Source organism: Coturnix japonica, chromosome W (assembly GCF_054131305.1).
Source record: "Coturnix japonica strain WE chromosome W, WE-NBRP24, whole genome shotgun sequence".
In the NCBI taxonomy this organism is placed as follows: Eukaryota; Metazoa; Chordata; class Aves; order Galliformes; family Phasianidae; genus Coturnix; species Coturnix japonica.
Window position 1 is genome coordinate 5,159,935 of NC_140701.1, and position 21,011 is coordinate 5,180,945.

The 21,011-nt window shown below is 48.0% G+C and overlaps 1 protein-coding gene and 1 long non-coding RNA gene across 3 annotated transcripts; both read right to left on the reverse strand.

Moving 5' to 3' along the window:
* Positions 1 to 352: 352 nt before the first annotated feature.
* On the reverse strand, positions 353 to 7,682 carry LOC116652933 (uncharacterized). Its single transcript, XM_085527863.1, has 2 exons — positions 7,137 to 7,682; positions 353 to 2,115 (listed from the first exon to the last, which is right to left on the reverse strand). The coding sequence occupies exons 1-2, from the start codon at positions 7,152 to 7,154 to the stop codon at positions 529 to 531; spliced, it is 1,605 nt and encodes a 534-aa protein (XP_085383989.1). The 5' UTR covers positions 7,155 to 7,682; the 3' UTR covers positions 353 to 528.
* Positions 7,683 to 13,903: 6,221 nt separating this feature from the next.
* LOC146754345 (uncharacterized) lies at positions 13,904 to 19,081 on the reverse strand. 2 transcript variants are annotated; one of them, XR_014939017.1, is made up of 4 exons: positions 18,897 to 19,081; positions 15,740 to 16,259; positions 15,401 to 15,564; positions 13,904 to 14,926 (listed from the first exon to the last, which is right to left on the reverse strand). It is a non-coding gene; the product is annotated as an uncharacterized LOC146754345 (long non-coding RNA). The 2 variants fall into 2 exon arrangements; XR_014939018.1 differs by lacking the exon at positions 18,897 to 19,081 and adding an exon at positions 16,397 to 16,574.
* Between the last annotated feature and the right edge of the window lie 1,930 nt (positions 19,082 to 21,011).

A 21,011-nucleotide genomic window follows, 5' to 3' on the forward strand; every position in this document is an offset into this window, starting at 1 on the left:
CAGGGCATTCTGACCACGGGCATCATGTTTCTACGCTGCCGCCTGCATTTAACAGGCAATGGGACTGCCCAGCATGTGCAAGGCAGCACCTCTTTCACACCACCAGAATGTTTAAGGCTGTTGGGATTGTTGTTAGCGTCCCATTAACACTGAGGCTAGAGATACCCTTAGGATTGACATTACTATTAGCATTACTTTGATGGTGCCCTATCTGGGTCATCTTCAGGGGATGTCAGGAGTGAAGGCTTTATGATCGTTAATGGCTTTACGATCTCTCGCCTCCAACTGAAGCAGTAGTTAGACCAATTACCAAGTGACACCAAGGTGGTAGCGTGGTAAAATGGCGATTTATTGAAGCACACACGACCTTATATAACCTTTGTCCACTTCGTCTACGCCTACTGTATTACACGTAGCAAGATTCTTCCAGAATATGGGGAAGGGCCTGTCACGTCACAGCCCGATAACATCCCCGTATTTCGCCTAATACAACATTTCCCCCTCCCCATGCTTAAAAGGCTTAACCCGTTACAATACGGAACAATATCTCTCCATCTTCCTCTTCACCTTCTTTGCCTTCTTCTGATTCTTCCTTAGCACCTTCCTCCTCTTCTTCAGCCTCTTCACCTCCTGCTTCTCGTGCAACGACTTACTATGATCACTCAAGTTAAAACAACACATCCCATCAAAGTCTTTACAACCATGACCCTGTGCGAGAAGCAAGAAATCAATTGCTGCTCTGTTTTGGAGCATAGCATGTCTAATACTGTCAGTGTCTTCAAGTAGCTCACTCAGCAGTGTGGAAGTCATGTTAGCCTGTTTCACGGACCAGCAAGCGAGTCTCTCTATCTCTTTTAGCGCCTGCGCTGCAGCTGCTCCTGGTGCAAAAATAGATGCAAAAATCCTTGCTGTTGGTCCCCAAAGTTGAACTTTGTCACCACAGTCCGATGCCAGTGTGTGAATGCTCCGTCTCTTCCGAGATTTCGTCATGTTTCTGGTCAGGCGCACCCAGTCGAGGGCTCGTGGGGACAAGATGGTTAACCGTCCCAAATAACAAGGTCCTCCCACTGCATTTGATGGTATACCTTGCCATGCACGGTCACCACAAATCAAGAATATACCCGGTGGCAGTGCTTTCACAGTGGAGTTGTTCCAGATGTATTTTTCTAGCCCCTGTTCTTTTGCCCTGGGTTCAAAACAGCAGCCTTTTGCATACTTGCTGCTGAGATTACAATTTATTCCCCGTTGAGAACCATCAGGCCTCGACACATTAATGACACCAGGGTTACTCACCCAATGTTCAGGCAAACAATAACTACTATTTTCCCTAGGTGTGGATGTGTTTGGAAGGAAGCCACAATATGACCCTTCCCAGGTAAATAGCTCTGTATTGTGTGGATAGACGGTAGTGAATGGATCTGATCTATTTTTCCGTGCATTCCAATAAGGACCTTGAGGTGTGAGAAGATCTAAAATATTTGAACGGCTCCTCTCGTGGTTAAATCTTGCAAAGCCAATACATCCAGGAGACCACCAATAGCCTCCCTCTTTATCCCATGTATCGTTAGGTACCCGTTGAGACCCCAATATCTGCAGCTCTTGGGGATCCCAAGGAAGAGTGACATTCAGTGTACAAACAACACATGCTATCCTTTTGCTGGCAAGGATTACAGTGTCATTCCCTAAATCTCTACGTGTGATGTTAATAGCTGTTAGTGCACAGAATTCTCTGCATGGATCTTGTATGGGATTATATGATCTTACGTATCCCCGAAACTCAGAGGAGTTCCCCCATATAGGAATCCCAATTAAACATGTTTGAAATGGCGAGGTAGTTGATTGCAGGCTAAGACAGAAATCCGTCCTGCCTGTTTGCTTCGCCCAAGTAACCCACAGATTCCCAGGTTGTTGGATCAAGTGAACACCCCCCACCGGCGACCAACATAAAGACAAAAGACATAGCAGCATCAAAATGGTGTCTCTCGTTGGCAGCAGGGGTTGTTTCTCTGGGTCCTTTGGGTTCTTGAGTCTCAAGAATTTCTTCGGTATCCAGATGAAAGATCTTCTTCTGCGCTCCACCAATTCAGGATTCCTTGGGCGGCCGATCAAGAGGTCCTGGAAGAGGATACTCAGCTCTTGTTATTTCCCTGACATTTTCTTTTTTGCCACCAACCTCTGGCTTAATGTTTCTCGATGGCACTCAACGTATGTCTCCTGTGCCTTTGCATTTTACTGCTGCGTACCCCCTTCCCCAGACTAGTATGGACCATCCCGACTCCCAGGACCCATTATCCACCTTGATCTTTACTGGCGGGCCTTCTTCAATGATTCTTGGCCGCCAATGTTTCTGGGTGGGGGTCCTGGAATTTTCTCCTCGCTCAAAGTGATTTAGTGCATACAGTGCGCGGGCCAAGATTTCCCCTTGTTGTGATACTGGGATCTTTCCCGAATAGCCTTCCCCCTCCCCAAGGACACGAATCTTTTCTTTGAGGAGGCGGTTAGCCCTTTCGACGATAGCTTGGCCCTGCGAATTTCCCGGAATGCCTGTGGTGTGTGTGATATTCCAGCGAGCTAACCAATCTTTGGACGAACGCGAAATAAAGCAAGAACCATTGTCTGTTTTTATGTGGCGCGGCATTCCCAAAACTGCTATAGCCGTGGCCCAATGGTGTTGTGCTGCTGTAGAACTGACACGACCGTGTTGTGTGGCTACAATGACAGTAGAGGACGTGTCAATAGTCACAGCCAGCCACTGTCGTGGGGCCATCCGTGGTTCCATTGTGAAGTCTGTTTGCCAGACGTCTAATGGAGCGAGACCACGAGGATTAACCCCCGCTCCTAAAGCTGGCGCAGAATTACAGTGAGGGCAGGTTTGCACTACCTCCCTAGCGACTGTAATCGGGATAGAACAGGCTCGAGCCAGTGCCTTGGCCCCTATGTGAAGTGCTGAATGAAGATCACGAGCTTCCTGCAAAGTGCACACCTGGTTCCCTGCTATCCGATCAGCCATGTCGTTTCCTGCTGTAAAGAAACCTGGCACCTCAGAGTGGCTACGAACATGAAGGATGGCAACGGGTGCAACCCTGATAGCTAAAGCATCCTCTAACAGGGCTGCAGCTGCTGTACTCGGTTGCCCTTCCTTTCCCATCCGTAGCAGCATTTTTGCCACGAACACAGAATCCGTGACAGCATTGCAAGGCTTCATGGGCCAAAGATGTAGTGCCACTGCCATAGCCCTAGCCTCGAGCATCTGAACACTTGCTGTCTTGTCTGTTATCATCTTGTAACTCCAGCCACCCTCAACTGTTTGCCACACAGCCACCCCCTGGCCCGTTGATGACGAAGCATCAGTGAAGACTGTAGGACCGTTCACAGGGGTGTCCAGGACCCTGTGTCGCAATGATATCTGGAGGGGTTTTGCCAGTTCAAAAATTGGCAGTGAGTCTGAATAGCAAAACTTTCCGCTGAAGTCATAAACAGCCAATGACACCTCATCTGGCAGAGGTTGCACATTTCGAAAAGCTCCTGGTAAATAGATGACTTCCAAGTCCTTCCCGAAAGCTCTGATCGCAGTGAGGCGAGCCTTTCGCAGCAAATATGACAGCTGTTCTAGCCATGTGGTAAATGCTCTCACCGGCTGAGCAGAAAATAACCATGACAGTGGGCGTGGCCGAGAGTTCAAAGCATGCCCAATCACTGCAGCTGAACCATGCTGGCACCTAGTGACCGCAGCCTCCAACGGGCGATCAGGTTCCCACCTGGCAAGGGCATTGGTGGAGCAGGCTGACAGTATCTCCTGCCAGGCTGACTCCATCTCTGGATTCCAATGCCTCTCCTCTTGTGGGACTGATCCCTTCAGTTGATCATAGAAAGGTTTCATGAGGCGCGGAGGGATGCCAATGGCATTCCTCACCCATTGCAGTGCCCCCACCAACTTCTGCACATCCCATAAGTTTGTAATTTGAGGCTTAATCTCCAGCCCCTCTGGGATTACTGTGGAAGATCCAAATTTATAGCCCAGGAATTCAATCCCTGGTTCTCTCTGGATCTTTTCCTGAGAGATCACAAACCCTGCAGAGATGAGGGTGCGGACGATCTGCCCCTCCAACGTTTTCAACTGAGCATCATCAGGTGCAACAAGCAGCAAATCATCCATGTAATGGGCGATTTGGCATCCTGGCAGTGCCTTTCTCACTGGTTCTATGACTCTGCTCACCACAAGTTGACAGATCGTAGGTGAACAGACCATACCTTGCGGAAGAACCTTCCACTGGTACCTCTGAGCTGGCTCTCGATTATTTACAACCGGAACTGTGAATGCAAAGGCTTCCCTATCCTGTTTAGCCAATGGGATAGAGAAGAAACAATCCTTTAGATCAATGACCATCAGAGGCCATCCCTGTGGGACTGCTGACAACAAAGGTCCCCCTTGCTGGACAGGACCAAAGGGGATGATCTGTGAATTGACTGCTCGGAGATCGTGGAGCAGCCGAAACGATCCAGAGGCCTTCTGAATGACAAAGATGGGCGTGTTCCAATTGCTAAGCGATGACTCTATATGGCCTAGTGCAAGTTCTCTGGAAACAAGCTGTATGAGCGCTGCCAATTTTTTAGCAGGAATGGGCCACTGATCCACCCAAACGGGAGATGTATCCCGTTTCCAACGCAGCGGAATCGCATGCTGCAGCGCCAAGTGGTGGACAGTGGCCCTTAGGATAAATTTGTCAGCCGTAACCCAATGAGAAGAAGAAGATCTCTGCCTAGCAGAGATCCCCTGATCGGAGCTATATTGGGGGTGATGAAAACCGTTTTTTCTATTGAGCCATCTCGATTGATGATCGAAATTCCCACTTCCGCATCCGACACAGAGGTGGTCATTTCACCCCCCACCCCTATCAGGACCTTTGATGTTGCAACCTTTGGCCACTGGAATGGCCAATCGCGCTCTGCAATAACAGTAACATCTGCACCAGAGTCCAACAAAGCTGTAAGGTACACCGTCCTAGGACCTAGTGTAGGCACTCCAGGGTCCAACGTCATCATGACCCTCACCAATGGCCTATCACCTAGATCCATGGTCAGCGCCACCGTGTGGTCAACACGCTTGGCCCATTTTAATGAAGCGGGAAGGGGCCCTGGGCCGCTGGCACCCTCCCGTTCCAGTTTCCCTGCGGCAAAACCTCAAATTTTCGACAGTGACGCGCAACATGTCCAACCCCATTGCACAACTGACAACGTTTTCCTTGCGGCTTGCTCTGCCCAGCTTTCTTGGGGCATTGTGCTTTAAAATGACCATGCTGCCCACACTTGAAACACGGACCTTTTCCCTTCTCATCCCCGGTGCGAGCTGCCACCATCACTGCAGATTTAATCGCAGAGCTGACCGAAGCAGCCATCCCTTGCACCGAAGCAGCCATTCCCTGCACGGCAGTTGCCAAGCCATCGTTATTGGAGGGAGTATTTTTCTGATGATCCAGCACATATTTGATAATCTCCCCTGGGGTGTTCAAAGTTCCAGGAGCTGCCCTAATTATCTGCTGAACGTCCGGGAGCGACTTTTGCTTGAGACAGTCTATCACAACCAAAGGCTGGACTCCCTTCGGGAGGTCAGACCCTTCAATGGCACGAATCAAGCGATTTGCAAAATCAGAAAATGACTCAGAAGGCTCCTGTTTGATGTCGGACCACGGGAGCACAGGCTCCGCAACTTTAGCCACTGTCAGCAGAGCCTGAAAGGCTGCCTTTGTAAGCGCAGCTAACTCCCCCTCTCTCAGCCCTCTTGCTTGATCCTCCGGGGACCCCACCATACCATCTGCTAGTCCCTGAAGGCGCAAGAGAGTAGTTCTTTCAACCCTAGCTCCACGGCCCTGACCTGTATGCGCATTAGCCGGATGATTGTTATCACGTGCTGCCTCAGCGACAACAGCCTGAAGCAATCTATTCCATTCATCATACCACAGCGTGTACTGCACGGGCTCAAGAATCACCCTCATGAGACTGACCACATCGTACAGCAGGAGACTCGAGGCCATGAGAGCCTCAATTGCTGACATAGTTACCGGAGAACGCAAGCCCTTGTTCTTAACTAACTCTGCAAGGCGAGTAATCGCCTTGGAATCCAGAGGGGTCCAAGCCGGACCATCCTGTTTCACTATTATCGGGAGGGCAAAAGCTGTTGTTTCCGGGTCGGCTGTCTGGAGGTCCTCCCTTGTCTGGGCCCAATCAGTGAAAGTGGGTGGGCTCCACGGTACGGGTGCCGTGGGGCCACATCCCCCTTGGGCGGCCCCCTGGGCGGCCCACGCAGGACCACATCCCCCTTGGGTGGCACCTTGGGCGGCTTGGCCAGCCCCTTGGGCGGGCCACATGAAATCATCACACCCACATTCACCTTCACTATCACATGGGTTGGCACAATCCCCCCCTTTCTCGGCATACGCACAGCAACAGGCGGGACCCGACAACGAAGAAGTACCACCCATCCTTACACTTTTCCCCGGTGACACCACACCTCCCCCTTTCTGCTCTGGTGGGACCACACCTCCTCCTTTCAGCTCTGGTGGCACCACCATGCCTCCCCCCTTTCTCTCTCCCTTGTCCTTGTTCTTATCAGGTACAGTAGCAACATCGCATTCCTCGAGGGGCTTCCCTCCCCCTTCATCCCTGTAGGCGTCCAATGAAGGATACGAGGAGTCAGGATAGGGGGGCGGAGGCGGGGTGTCCTCCTGTTCAGGGCTGCCTTCTGGAATGTCCGTCTTAGGCGAAGGAACAGGTGTGTTCGGGGGAGCCGGCGCCATCTTGCCTTGCACTGAATCTGTAAGAGAGTCAAGACTCCCCCCCCGGCCTCCCCCCGTCTCCAAACCCAGAATTTCTCTAGCACATTGGTTTGCTAGCTTCTCCTCCCGTGCTGCTTTCAGCGCCTCCAAGATAAGTCCCCATACTTTGAATTCTGATACTTTTCGAGTGGCCAGCGACCTTTGAGATAGTGCGGCCGTAATTCCATCCCATCTGCCAGGATTGTATAAATCAGACGGGTTTGTTAAAAGCCCTTCCTTTTCCAGCAGCGAAAGAACTGCTGTTACCTCCTTTTTGGAAGGAGCCTGTTTCCCACAGTGAAGTTTGCAAGCGTGAAGAATTACCTTGATAACGGCTTCCATGTCGCCCCGGCCGAACGTAGTTCTCCTGGCCGCTCCCTGGCGCTTCCCCGAAGGTTCCTGGGGGTCCCCGAGATTCCGAGATTCCGGGATTCCGAGCTCGCTCTCCCACCTGTCGAAGAGTGATGGCCACTCCTCTTCGACCCTGGGCTTCCACTACTCCGCGACGAGAGGATTCGCTACCGCAGTGGGATCCTGCTGCCGTTTAGCAGACAACTACCTTGCTCCAAAAGTCCCTAATCACGCCTAATCGTGACGAATCACGTCGGCGGTCACCATTTGAAGGCTTTATGATCGTTAATGGCTTTACGATCTCTCGCCTCCAACTGAAGCAGTAGTTAGACCAATTACCAAGTGACACCAAGGTGGTAGCGTGGTAAAATGGCGATTTATTGAAGCACACACGACCTTATATAACCTTTGTCCACTTCGTCTACGCCTACTGTATTACACGTAGCAAGATTCTTCCAGAATATGGGGAAGGGCCTGTCACGTCACAGCCCGATAACATCCCCGTATTTCGCCTAATACAACACAGGAGTAAGGCACAGTGTCAGGAGAAAAAGAACAGACTCTGTTACTTTATAAACATGATAATAGAGAGAGTTCATTGGAAAAAATACAACTCTTAAATAATACAAAGCATGCTTCTGATTGGATGCAGGCATCATCTGGGCTCTGATTAATATTACTCTTAAGGTAAAGATTATTGTTACCTTAATGATTGCTTTTTGGATTATGATCAGGGTTAAGGTTCCTTTTGCTACAAACTTCTAGCATCATTTTTGTTGTTACATTTGGAGTTAGAGACGATTTTAGAATCAGGGTAAGGGTTAGGATTAGAGTTACATTGCGGGTTAATGCTGTTGTCTTTACAGCTCCTGTGAGGGTTGGGGTCTGGGTCAGGTGTTTAAAAAATGAAATGAAAAAAGAATAAAAAAAAAATATATTGAAAGCTTCAGATTTCCTTAATCTTTGTGGGAATCATATAATGTGCAACTCAAATCTACCTCTTCGTGCAGTGACTGCCTGTAAATTTGCTAGAGCCTGATATAATATGGCCTTGTGCCATAGTCCTCCAGATTGTTGCTAGGATTCCTTTCCATATATTGAAATTGAATTGACCTAATATATAGGTCAGTTACCAACCTCTTGTTTTTAGGTTTGCCTTGTACTTTTCTGCGGACAGAGCAGGGCAATGTTTCCAACAGTCAGTACATTCATTCTGTCCTGTGCTGGGCTCTACCCACCCTGCGTATTTATCTTGTGCTTGTCTCAATTCTACCCATGTCAGAATGCCCCCAGTCTGAACTTAACTCTGTTCAGCAACTTTCTTGGTGGAAAAACTACTTATACAGCTGTTTTACAAGAGGGTTATATATTCAGTTAGGGCCTACACTATGTACTGAAAATACTGGAAACTTCCACTGCAAAAACACAATCTACCTCTCCCATCTGTGAAGCCTTGCAGACCCACAGCACGCCAGGTTATTTCTGCTTTCATAGCATTTGCATGCTGTAGGGTGAGCAAAAGGTTCTGCTGCTTGATTCTTCTGCAAGAGCTGCCTACCGGCAAATGGTTGCAGGGATGGAGGATGTGACAGAAAGCATTTGTCTCCACAAGAGCAGAGTTACATTCAGTGCAGAGTGTGAGAGTCAGGTTGGTGTGGAAAAGCACTGACACGCTGGGGATGATGCAGTGCTCACATGTCTAACACTCACAGACATTACTGTCAGAAGGATGGTGCTGTGTTGTGCTTCTACCTTTGGCAGCCCCTAGAGAAATGCTGCGGCACACAGAACACCTTTGTATTGCACTGACTGCTGCCATGCAGCATGGATTTAACACACCAAATCCAGAGGAGCATGACTGCATCTAACTGCCCTGAGAAAAACTACTGTAGCTGAAGAGATGAGGAGGCAGCTGCTCATCTGCAGAACAAGCAGTACTGCCAGACACTGGGCCAGGTGAGCACCTCCTGCTGCAGCGTGATGATGACAGGGCTGGAGATGATCTGCAAAGCCAGCTTCAAAGTGGGAGACATGAGTCAACATGGCAGGAGGACAGAGGTGTTAGGGAGCAGCCAAGGCATCAAAGAGTATCAAAAGGCTTTGAAAGGTATCACAAAGCGACAGCCAGGAAGACTGGGATTATCATGAGCAGCAACCTGGATGCTAGAGATTATTTGCTGCCATACAAAATGGTAGAGATCTTGCTGCTGACATCCCAAAGCCATGCAAAATGGGAACCCAGAGCTCTGCCTGCACGAACCCCACAGCCATAGCATTGCAAGCTGAGCTGCCTTGCTGTTTGTTGCATTCATCCCAATCCCTGTGAATGAAGACTCGGAATGCAGTCAAGGCGATGATTGAGCATGAGAGTGACTTTATTCAATAAAAGACAGGAGGGCTTGAGAGGTCAAGGGTGAAGATAGGACTCCTCTTGTCAAGATGAGAGTGGCTCAGAGCTGGTGCTGCTGCCTGGTGCCTGGGACTGGCAGCCTGACTCTAAGTCCCCATCTAAGATGCTCAGCTTCACCTCACTGATGCTGCCCTGCTCCTGCATGGTGGTGCTGCTGTTGGGGCACTCGGGCTGTGCTTGGGATGGGCAGCACTGCAAAGGCGCTGGGTCACAATCCAGGCAGGTGACTGTGGTTTCTGGCAGGCTCAGGTCAGGAGCTTCAGCAGAGCCAGGAGATATGAGAGCATGAACGTGGATGAGCCCCTTGTGTCCATCACTGTTACCATGTGGAAGGCTGTCATCCGAATTGCAGCGATTTGTGCTTAATAAGAACTCTCCATTGATGGAAACACACTGCACATCACTACTTGGTTTGGATCTTTGGGGTTGACAAGGGCTCGAATTATCTAGGAAGGCACAGAAACACAAGGGTTAGTGTCAAACGTTTGCAAGTTGAATCATGCAAGAGGTTGCTGATACTTGGTAATAGAGTGGCAGCAGGACGAAGCAAATAAGCTTGAAGCAACAGAGCCACTGTCTTGAAAGTGATCCTCGTGCAGGTCCATAAGTTTTGACTCTGCCTGGACTTCATATGGGGCAGTATGACATCACAAAGGGGTGATATGATGTCACAAATGGGCATTATGACGTCACAAATAAGCATTATGATGTCACAAAGGGGCACTATAATGTCAAAAAGGGGCATTATGACATCACAAATAAGCATTATGACGTCACAAAGGGCATTATGACATCACAAAGGGGCATCGTGACGTCAGAAAGGGGCATCGTGATGTCAGAAAGGAGCATTATGACATCACAAAGGGGCATCGTGACGTCAGAAAGGGGCATCGTGATGTCAGAAAGGAGCATTATGATGTCACAAAGGGCATTATGACATCACAAAGAAGCATTATGACATCACAAAGGGGCATTATGACATCACAAAGGGGTGTTACCATCACCCTGCGCCCAACTCCTCTCTCCCTCCTATTGGTTCCCTCTCCCACCAATCCCCGATCTCCCCTCCCCTTAGGCATTGAATTCTCTTCTCACTACCTCCTCCCAGTCCTCCCCTAGGAACAGAAACCATTCAGATTCTACAGCAAACTACAGCATCTGCACTGCAAGAGCTCACTGAACCACCTGCAACAATGAAACATGGTTTTGGAGAGTGGGTTTGAAAACACACCTTTAGACAGCTGTCTCCCTGTAGCCAAAAGGAAACCAAGCAGCAAAAGAAGAGTCCAGCCTGAAACATGCCCATGCTACTAGCCCAGGTTTTTCACAGTCAATGCAGAATCCATCCTGTTCATGAGGTGACAAATGACCAGTGGGTCTCCCCTTGCTCCACCCCTTCTCCTTCAAAGCCAGAAAAAGAAAGAAAAAACAAGCTTCTGTACAGCTGCCGTTATTTCTGACAGCGAGTGTAATCACAGAATCATAGAATGGCCCGGGCTGGAAGGGACCTCAAGGATCATGAAGATCAATCGCCTCCCTGTCCCTGCTGGCCATCCCCTCTTCTGATGGAGCCCAGGGGACCATTTGCTCTCTGAGCTGCAAGAGCACGCTGATGGCTCACGTTCTGTTTTTCATCCACCAGGACCCCCAGGTCCTTCTCTGGGGGGCTTCTCTTAAGGACTGCTCCTCCCAGGCTGTACAGATGCCTGGGATTCCTCCAGCCCAAGTGCAAAACCTTGCACTTTGCTGTGTTCAACCTCATTAGATTCACCTAGGCCAACCTCTCGGTTGAGCTCCCTCTGAATGGCATCCCTTCCTTCCACTGCATCAGCCGCACCACTCAGCAAACAGCAGAGGGTGCACTCCATTGCATCATTGGTGTCTCTGATAACCATGTAAAAAAGCACTGGTCCCAAGACAGACTCCTGGATGACACCACTTGTTATTGGCCTCCACCTGGACATCGAACCATGAATCACCACCCTCTGTCTGTGGCCTTTCAACCAATCCCTTATCCACCAGGTGGTCCACCTGTCAAATCCACATCCCTCCAGTTTAGAGATAAGGATGTGGTGGAGGGCCATGTCAAAGATCTTGCTCAAGTCCAGGTCAATGACATCAGTTTCCTTCCTTTTGTCCACAAATGCCGTCACTCCATCATAGAAGAGCACCAGATTGGTTAGGCATGGCCTTCCCCTGCTAAAGCCACGCTGGCTGTCTTGGATCACATGCTCATTCCTTATGTGATCAAGCATGTCTTTGAGGCGGATCTGTTCTTCACCATCTTCATCACAGTTCTACATTTGAATCAAATAATTGGTGTTGCAGTCACCAAGAAAACCTCTTTGTCTTCTACTCTTGCTGCACATCTGTGCTTTCACCAGAAGCAAAGGGAGAGGCCACCTCCTAGATCCAAATTTTAAGAAATTAACACCCAATAGGTGTCATCTGAAGTAAAATAGGAGAGAAATCAAGATGACTCTTCTGCATCCAGCTTGGATCACTCCCTCACTCAGGCACACCACCATCAGATCAAGGAGATGCTGCCTTCAGCTTAGAGACTGTATGGGAAATCACAGCTTGAACCTCTGATTAATCAGCTGAGGCAAGTGTTGGGCTAGCTGCGGGAGCACAGGTGATAGTAATCTAGCTGTGCTCCCAGAAGGGGTGGACCTCGACTGCACCTCTTCTGAGACCTCACCTCATTTAAACGCTGACCACCACTGAGGCAGAATCTCTTGGAGACTGCTCCCCAGTTGAGACTGCCTCAGCTTTCTGGTCAAGGCATCAACATTGGTCAGTTTTCCTTTGCTAATAATCTTTGACTATTTACCACCATCTTGGTTAACATCTTTTTACTAGCCACCCTTACAGAGACCATAAGGGCTTGGGCTTCCAAACTCTCAGCAAGCATTTGGATCAGACAGCTTCCTGTTGGGGAGCCCCCTGCATCACTGCTGCCTCCTCGTGTTCCGTACCCGCAGATGCTACAGAGCTCATTAGCATGGACTTCCTTCCTCCCCTCAGCAGCTGCTCTTGCACTCACCTTCATTCCTACTCAGATACCGGCCGCTTCCAGCACCAGCTGACCTGCAAGACACAGAAAGGAAAGGTGGGAGTCATGCAAATCCCCAAGAAGCCCAAGGCTGCGTCACCACCACATATGGCAGCCTCGGGAAGTCAGCTGAAACTACAGCCTTTGTCAGAATGGAAACAGGCACCGTCAATTAAGTGTGACCTCTGAACTCATTGCCACCATCAGAAATAGGCACTGAAATTGCTCACTTCACTGCAGCTGGTTACCTCCTGATTTTGGAGGACAAATGCGGACATTGTCTTGAGGGCTACCAGAAAAACGACATCAACTTCATTGTAGGTGGTTAAGCTTGGAAGCTGGACTTGAGCAAGAAAAGTTTCTCAGCTCAGAATCACAGAATTATCAAGGTTGGAGAAGACCTACAAAATCATCTGGTCCAACCATTACCAATACTTCCCGGATAAATCATACCTCTCAACACAACACCCAAATGTTTCTTGAGCACTCCCATGGTCGGTGACTCCACCACCTCCCTGGGCAGTGCTATCCAATGCCTGAATACCCTTTAGGGGAAGTAATATTTCCTAATGTCCAGCCTGAATCTTTCCTGGCACAGCTTAAAACCATTCCCTCTAGATCTATAACTGATCACACGAGAGAAGAGGCCAAACCCCAGCTCACTACAACCTCCCTTCAGGACGTTATAGAGAGTTATAAGGTCTCCCCTGAGCCTGCTCTTTTCCAAGCTGAACAATCCTAGTTCCCTCAGCAGCTCCTCGTAAGGTTTGTGCTCCAGACCCCTCACTACCTTCGTAGCTGAAGACGTTCCAGAACCGCAAGGTTTTCTTGCAGGGAGGGGCCCAAAACTGAATAGGTCAAACATCCTTCTCTCCATCATTGCTGTCACGTGGAAGGCTGTCCTTGGAACTGCAGTGACTCATGCATCGTAACTGCACTCCATTGATGGAAGCACAACGTGCATCATTGCAACTTGCTGGTGGGTTCCTGTATTGGCAAGGGATCGATTCACCTGGAAAGAGTAGATACACAGCATTTAGCGTCAAACTTTCACTGTCCAAGGAGGCAAAGGCTTGGTGCTGCCTGTCAAGCAGGTTTCAAGCAGCTTGTGAGCCTCATCTGAGAAAGACAGGAGTCAACCAAAGATGTCAGGCACAGGCTTGAATGCCAGAAGGAGGTACAAGCCCACTGAAAGCATGAATTCTACCTGTGTTGCTGACAAGCAGTGTTTTGAAAGCTGGATTTGCACCCTTACCTGCCAGGACCAAGACTTCAGCTTCAGAGGGCTCCCTGGCACTGCTCTGCAGTTGGTTCTCGGCCACAGGGGATGGTTTGCCCAGGCAGAAGCAGGAACACCAACTGCCAGCTGGTGACTCTGCCCTCTTACTGGGAGAACTTGGTCTGGAGAGAAAACAGAGCATGCTGTCAGTCGTGGTGCAGGGTGAGGGAAGAGCTGCACCGAGCCCTTGCCAATAGTTGCCTGTTCCCGCCACTGCCTGCTTTCTGCTGAAACACAGCCTAGAAACACCCTCTGTTTCAAACAGCAGAGGATGCTTCCATTCCTACAGCTCAGCCCTCAAGTCCTGCTGGCTACATTCCTCTCAATGATTTCAAGCAAGATTCGGAGCATGTGAGCAAAGGCTCCACAGCCGGACAGGAAAGGAGCTGGCAGGCGTAACTGCTTTCTGAGGAACCGTACAGTTATAAGGGAAGCTCAAAAGCATCCCTGACTCTTACGTTAACACCTCCTCGGCCTCAGCTGACTGCCACCTTTAATTTCTAGTGCCAGCAAGTCTGACCAACAGCTCTGCTTACAGGAGAAGCACAATTGGTTTCAGGCACATGGCCCTGAAATCTGGAAAACCCCAAGATTTCCATGTACAGCCAGCACAGAACAGGATAGACGCCAGCGTGGCTTTCTGCATCTTGTGACTGCCTGCCCAACCAGGAAGGAAAGGCACCTTGTGTGGCTCCACTGAGGCCATAGGGCAACTGTGTGTTAGTTGAATCCTCAAAGATATAATGGACAAAAAATAAACCAATAAAAATCATCCGAACAATGATGGTAGGGGCTGGAAAGGGAATTCCTCTTTCTTTATCTTTCAGATGGAAAATCAATGATTGCGTTGAAGTTCCTCAGTACAGCTGCAGGCCCTTCCTCCACTTGTATCTTGCTGCTCCGTGTTGCAACAGGAGAGCTGCTCTGGCCTCTCCTCTCAGCCTGTGCCGCCTGCACGGTGAACAGCTTTGTGGATGGAGAGACCCACACAGACTTGGGCCCAGGCAGAGAACTGTGCCCTGCAAGGGAAAACCACAGCTAAGACAGAAAAGGAAGCAGCAGCACAGCCATCCCCATTCTGCATATCTCTCAGAATTGCTCATCCGAGCCACTGGAAGAAGAGGAGCTCAAAATAACTGTGTGCTCAGAGGTATGCTCGTGGCAAAGGACACAGCCACAATTAAGAGCAGCTCACTGTATCTTAAGAGGCAAACAAAAAGCCTAGAAAAACTAGGGGCCAGAGATCTCAGAAAGCATCACTGCCACACTTCAATCAAGTTTCACCTGCTTGCAAAACATCTTAAGAGCAGTGATGGTTTTCTCTATGTAAGGCTTGGACATCTCAGGACCCATCAACAGGGCACCATATTCTAACCTAAGCCCAGAAGCCTGCTGTCTCCTCAACAGTAACAGAATTTTCAAAGGTCTTGGAGAAGCCCTGGATTGGATGAAGCTGTCAGATTTAGATCAAGCTAATGGAGGAAGATGCTCACCTACTCCCTCTCCCATGGCTGGTGTGGATTTGGAGCAGAAAAGGACGTCTGTGTAAATAGTACTGTTGAAATATCAACTGGTAGAGCAGTGTTGCACATTGTACAAATCACAGTTGGACATCCATGGACAATTGATGATGATAAAAGTAATTGCAGGGGAAGAGCTGGATGAAATATTGTTAAAAACAAATAATCATTTTAGCTGCACGTTTGTAAGCATTTCTTTTCATCCTTCTCAAAACAGTTTCATGGCAGAATAAAGAGGACACGTTCACACAGACATTTCCACAGCCAGACTAGGGAATAATCAAAGAATATCAACCAAAACGTATTTCCTACCAGTTACATGAATCTTGAAGGTGAGTTTCTAGCCAGCAGCCTCGCAGCTGTACTCCCCTTTGTTGCAGTAATTCATTCCTGGATGTAAATCACATGTAGAAAAGTGTTGCTATGATACTAGATGACCAAGAAAGTCCTATAGCCAAAATGTTTTGCACCAGAGAGGCTGTCAGTTGATCCTCCAAATGCAAGACACACCAAATGAACCGTTCCTTTATCTCTGGGATTCCAAGCATTTTCTCACCTCTGACTTTCACTTGGAATGTTGCTTTGTCATCTTTTGTTTCACAGCTGTAGCTCCCTTGGTCTTTCAGGGTCACATTTTTGACCATGAGCTTGCGGTGCGTCCCCTTGGAGATGATGGTTGTCCTCTGGTCCTGCTTCACCTCTGTTTCATCTTTCTTCCATACGACAGCTCCGCTTGCAGCTGACACCTCACACACCAGCTCCAGGTCTTCAGAAGGACTGACTGATATTTCTGAAGTGGTTTTGGGCTTGCTGACAACATTAATGGCTTCATCTGAAGAAAAAAAGAGAAAGTGGTTTACATCCTGACTCAGGCTTATTCAGCACAGCATGAAGATACAGTTAGAACTGATTGTAATGTCTCTGCTCATTACATTTGGGTGATTGAGTTTCACCTCTGGAGGTACTCACATACAAACGTGTGCTTGATTCTCCTGTGTAAGGAAAGAGTAAGTTCTATGCAGACAGTTGTTATTTCTTTTAATCAATTCTGTATTCTGCACACGTTCTTCTGAAGCTAAAATGAAGGCAGATAAGTAACGTGTTTGCAATGCATGAACAAACCTATTCAACACTTTGTCTCTAAGCTAACAAGCAGCGTTTGAAGAGCACATCAGTATTTCATGCACTTCATTCCATCCAGACAGAACCTGCCTGAGGAGCAAGCTGATGGCTGTCAGCTACAGGCAGACCTAGCTTAGTATTGCATTTCTTAGAGCAACAACTGTTGCTTTCAGTCACTGAATATACCAAGGCCAATTGCTATGCCAGGCACATTTATGGCATCAGTGAACAAATAATGAGTTAAAAATTGTAATAGACAGGAGTCATCTATTCTTGTAAAACTAGGTGACCAAAGAAGACCCTAGGTGACCCTCTAGAGTCAAGCTGTTTAGAACTAATAGCATCAATCAGTATCACATAGATAGATTACTTCCCTGCCCTAAGACCATCTTGTGACCATTTGGTGCTCCTAATTAAGCCCTCTTGATGGCATTTTGTCTGAGCCATGTGACATTTTGTGATAGGAGTTACTGCTAGTGTTCCCTTCACCCTACACCAAAGTAGGAGGTATCCATTCTCAGGGAATCATGCAGACTTCCTCTGGATTTGATGCGCAGAGACAGCCCCAGAACTTTTTAAATCTTAGCTTAGCTCTCATCCAATAATGTTCATCAAACAGTGAAACTTGTCCTTTGGGGATGCCTTTGTTCTGCATCAACCAGTTCCAACGGAGTCTTCTTGGCTTGTTTTAGATCAGTTTTTTAACAGATAAAGAAAGGGGCTTTGAATTACAAAGAGAAATTGCAGAATGCATGATTCTCAACCAAACAGAACGGGAGGTGGGATGCAGGGTGAATACCTGAGCCAACACCACCTGCAAGCAATCCTTCAATATCTTAGGAATCTCTAGCCATCCCAAATCCAGTGTTGGGCTTGATCTATCATCTCTGCTGAGTTTTTAGCTAGCTGATGGTGAGCATCTTGGTGGAGATGGGTGAGCAGTCGGACTAGAGGGTCTTAATCAACCTTAAGGATCCTGTGATCAGAGGAACTTGAATGTGCTGTTAAAGGTCACAAGAGCTGCACTGCAGCATGAGCATACACAGCGAAAGGTTTTCAGTAGACCTTCGGTTCATAAATGAGGACTGGGTTATGGAAAATAGGCTCAAGAAATAAACCAGAAAACAGATCTTAACGCCAGGTTCTGTGAATGCAGCCAGCTGAATTTCACAGATATTGAATTTCAATGACAATTTCTTGTGTTATTTTACCCTCCAGCTCCACCCTGAACAGGAACAGGTCAGTGACAAGCATTACTCCTCCAGGCTTGACCTGACAGTGCTTTACTTGTACTATGAGCTAATGCCAGGAAGAGCAGGAAAAGAGTTTCATCCACGTGCCTTCTCCTTCCTTAGTAAAATCAGTGTGAAACTGCAGCCACGTCAGGCTGAAGGAGACGTCTCAGATGTCCTGCCTGGATGCAGGAGCTCACGTGTCAGAGGATGTCTGGCACGTCAAGTCTCATGGCAGTGCAGTGCATGACAAACTGCAACAACACTTTCCTGTGGGCTCCTTTGGGCACGAGGCCCAGCGGGTGACACACCTCTGGCTGCAGCTCTTCAGAGCCTCCCAGCAGCCACGTGATGCCCATGGGAGAGACACAGCTGACCCGCACAGCAGATGATATACCAGCTCGCTCTGATTTACAGCAAGAGAAGATACAAGTGGCGATGCTGAATGGTGAAATACTGCGAGTGTGTGGCATAGGTATAAGATTTGTGAGCCTGAGGATGTTCAAAGTCAGGATGGACAGGGCTCAGAGCACCTGATGGAGCTGCGGTGCCCCTGTTCATTGCAAGGGAGTCCAACTAGCTGACCCTTAAGGGTCTCTTCCCTATCTATGAGATACACGAAAGCTGATTCTGCAGTAACCAAGCTACCAACAGCAGCTGTTTGTCTTACAGCTTGCCAACACAGATTTTAAAATAACAGCATTGATTACTCATTTGATAGTCACATTACAGTGCAAAGCACATGGAAACGTCCATCAGCTAATTCATTTAATTCTTTGGGCAGACCTGCCAGTATGAAATATTATGCTAACATGACAGAGAGAAGAAAAGCAAAATTAAGACTAGCTGACAAGCCGTGGCAGGAAGTTCTGCTCTCCATCGATTTAGTCCCATTATTCAATTCTGTTTGGAGATGTCTCCATGACTCTCTGGAGTTTGTTCTTTGAGAAGAAGCAATTAAGTAAGCTCTCCAATGCCAAAGTGCATACACTACTCTAGGCCTTTCTTGTTTCTCCATGGATCAACAAGGGTGACAAGCCAGCAGAATATGATGAAGAGCCTCATCATGCAAACTCATGCATTTTATCCCCCTCACAGATGCACTGACAACTTACAGCATCATCCATTGAGATGCTGTGAATTTTCAGGGTGTGTTTCTTCCCCACAATGTGCAGTTCCTATTTTTCACTGGCCTTGAGCTCCTTCCCACCCTTCATCCACTCCACAGTAGCGCCTGTGTCTGAAAGCTCAGCCTGCAGTTTGGCTTCCTCACGCAGCCGAGCGGAGATCTTTTCTACATCTTTGCTCTTATTGGTAAATCTCACTGCAGCACCTGTCAGGAGCAAAGGCCTCGTTATTTCAATTGATATCAGGCTAACGTGGTCAATGTTTGCTGCAACATCTCTGAAAAAGTATCACCTTCTGTTCCTGCACTCATCATTGTGTCACTGCTGAGCAATTCAAGATATTTCATTTGGTCTTCTTGCCGGATTTACTAAGTAAAAAACAACCAAACATCTCCTTCTACTGATTAAGAATGCTCTAAACATGCTTCTGCAGAGGTTTCCACCCAATGACAAACAGGTCCTCCCATCATGAATGTTTATTTGTTCTCTTTTGTCATGCAAAGCTGATTGATAGAGATATTATTGGAATGATTGCTCCCCTACTTCTAAACTATTCCAGTGCAATCAGAAAGGCTGTCTGAACCTGGAGCTGAAAGTACTGCTCTATGGTGATGCAGTGGTAAACCTGGTGACTGAATGCACTGGCCAAGAGCTGTGAACTGCAGACATTCATCAGCTGGCATGAAGCAATCTGGTTCAGATACCAAGCAGCTGGGTAGACTGGCTTACCCTACACTCAGAGCTATCATGTTTAGGTCATTACCAGGACTCACATCAGTCCATGGGATGCAATTTCAGGTATTTGGTACAGTCAGTGAATGCCTGCAGCCCCAGTTCTAATCATCAGATCACAGCAACTATGCCTTGACTGTAAGAGGAAAGGAGAAGGATCAAAGCAAATACCTCTCACTCTCATCTTGGTGCTGACATCAACATTTTCGGCAACAAATTTCACTTCTGCTCCACCATCATTCTTGGTGATGTTCTTTATGATTAGGCTGTGAGTAGTTTGGGTTCTCTTGATGATGCAGGTCTCGCTTTCCTGTAAGACTTTACCACTGAGGTACCAAGTGCTGCAACACATTGTTGTAAGATCAGTAGTAAACATGGCATCCCCTCCAGGTACAGCTTCACCAGCTGTTAGGGGGGATTTCACAGCCAGGACTGGTTCTGAGGAAGAACAACATGTATGTCTTAATGCTCTTTAGATGCAAGTCTGGTATCTCATTTAGAGATGGAAGATTAAATTATAGGTACATTTCTACGTCTCCCTTTGCATGAGTGCTGGAAGAAGCACTTCTATGCTTAAGATCTGTTACAGAAAGTTCTGCCTCTTGCACATGTGTGATATCAAAAGATAAGGATATTCACGTCTCTGTCACAGAAACATAACTTGTATCACTTTAGTGGTAGCTGGAGGTAGACAGGAGAACTAGTAATAAAGGAAAGCCTTTGGTGTGTTAATGCACTACTATCCTTAAAGTCAAAGGAAACATCTTTAGGGAACCAACACAGCTGCTCAGCTCACACTGACCCATTTCCATTGGGGTTTTTGTGCTTACCAAGGTGCACGCTCCCTGGGAATTCCAGAGACGGGCTCTGTCCATGCGCATTGACTGCAGACACTCGGAACTGATCATCAGCCTCTTCAGACAGATTGCTCACCGTGAACTCTGGGACGGGGACATGAGACTCGTGGCACCTCACCCACGTGAAGCCAGTTAGTTTATTGGGTTCCACAATGTAGCCATCGATTGGAATGGGGCGTTGCATCTTCGGAGGGGACCATGCCAGCGTTACTGAGGTTTCTGTTTTATTTTTCACCACGGGGTCAGTTGGGGGCTGGGTGGGAGGTTTTCTGGGAGCTGAACAGAAAGAAATACAGAAATATTAGCATAATGTCATGTAGGCTGGAAAAGACCTTCAAGATCAGCAGACTCAACTTTCAGCATGACCTACTGAGTCCCACCATTAACTACTGTGCTACCTGAGGACATACATGACAAGCTTATTCCTGCAGGTATTTGCATAGTGAATATATTCACCCTCTGGTTGCTTTGGAACATTTTAGAGGTTAAAATCCCATCAGACTTTTTCACTGTG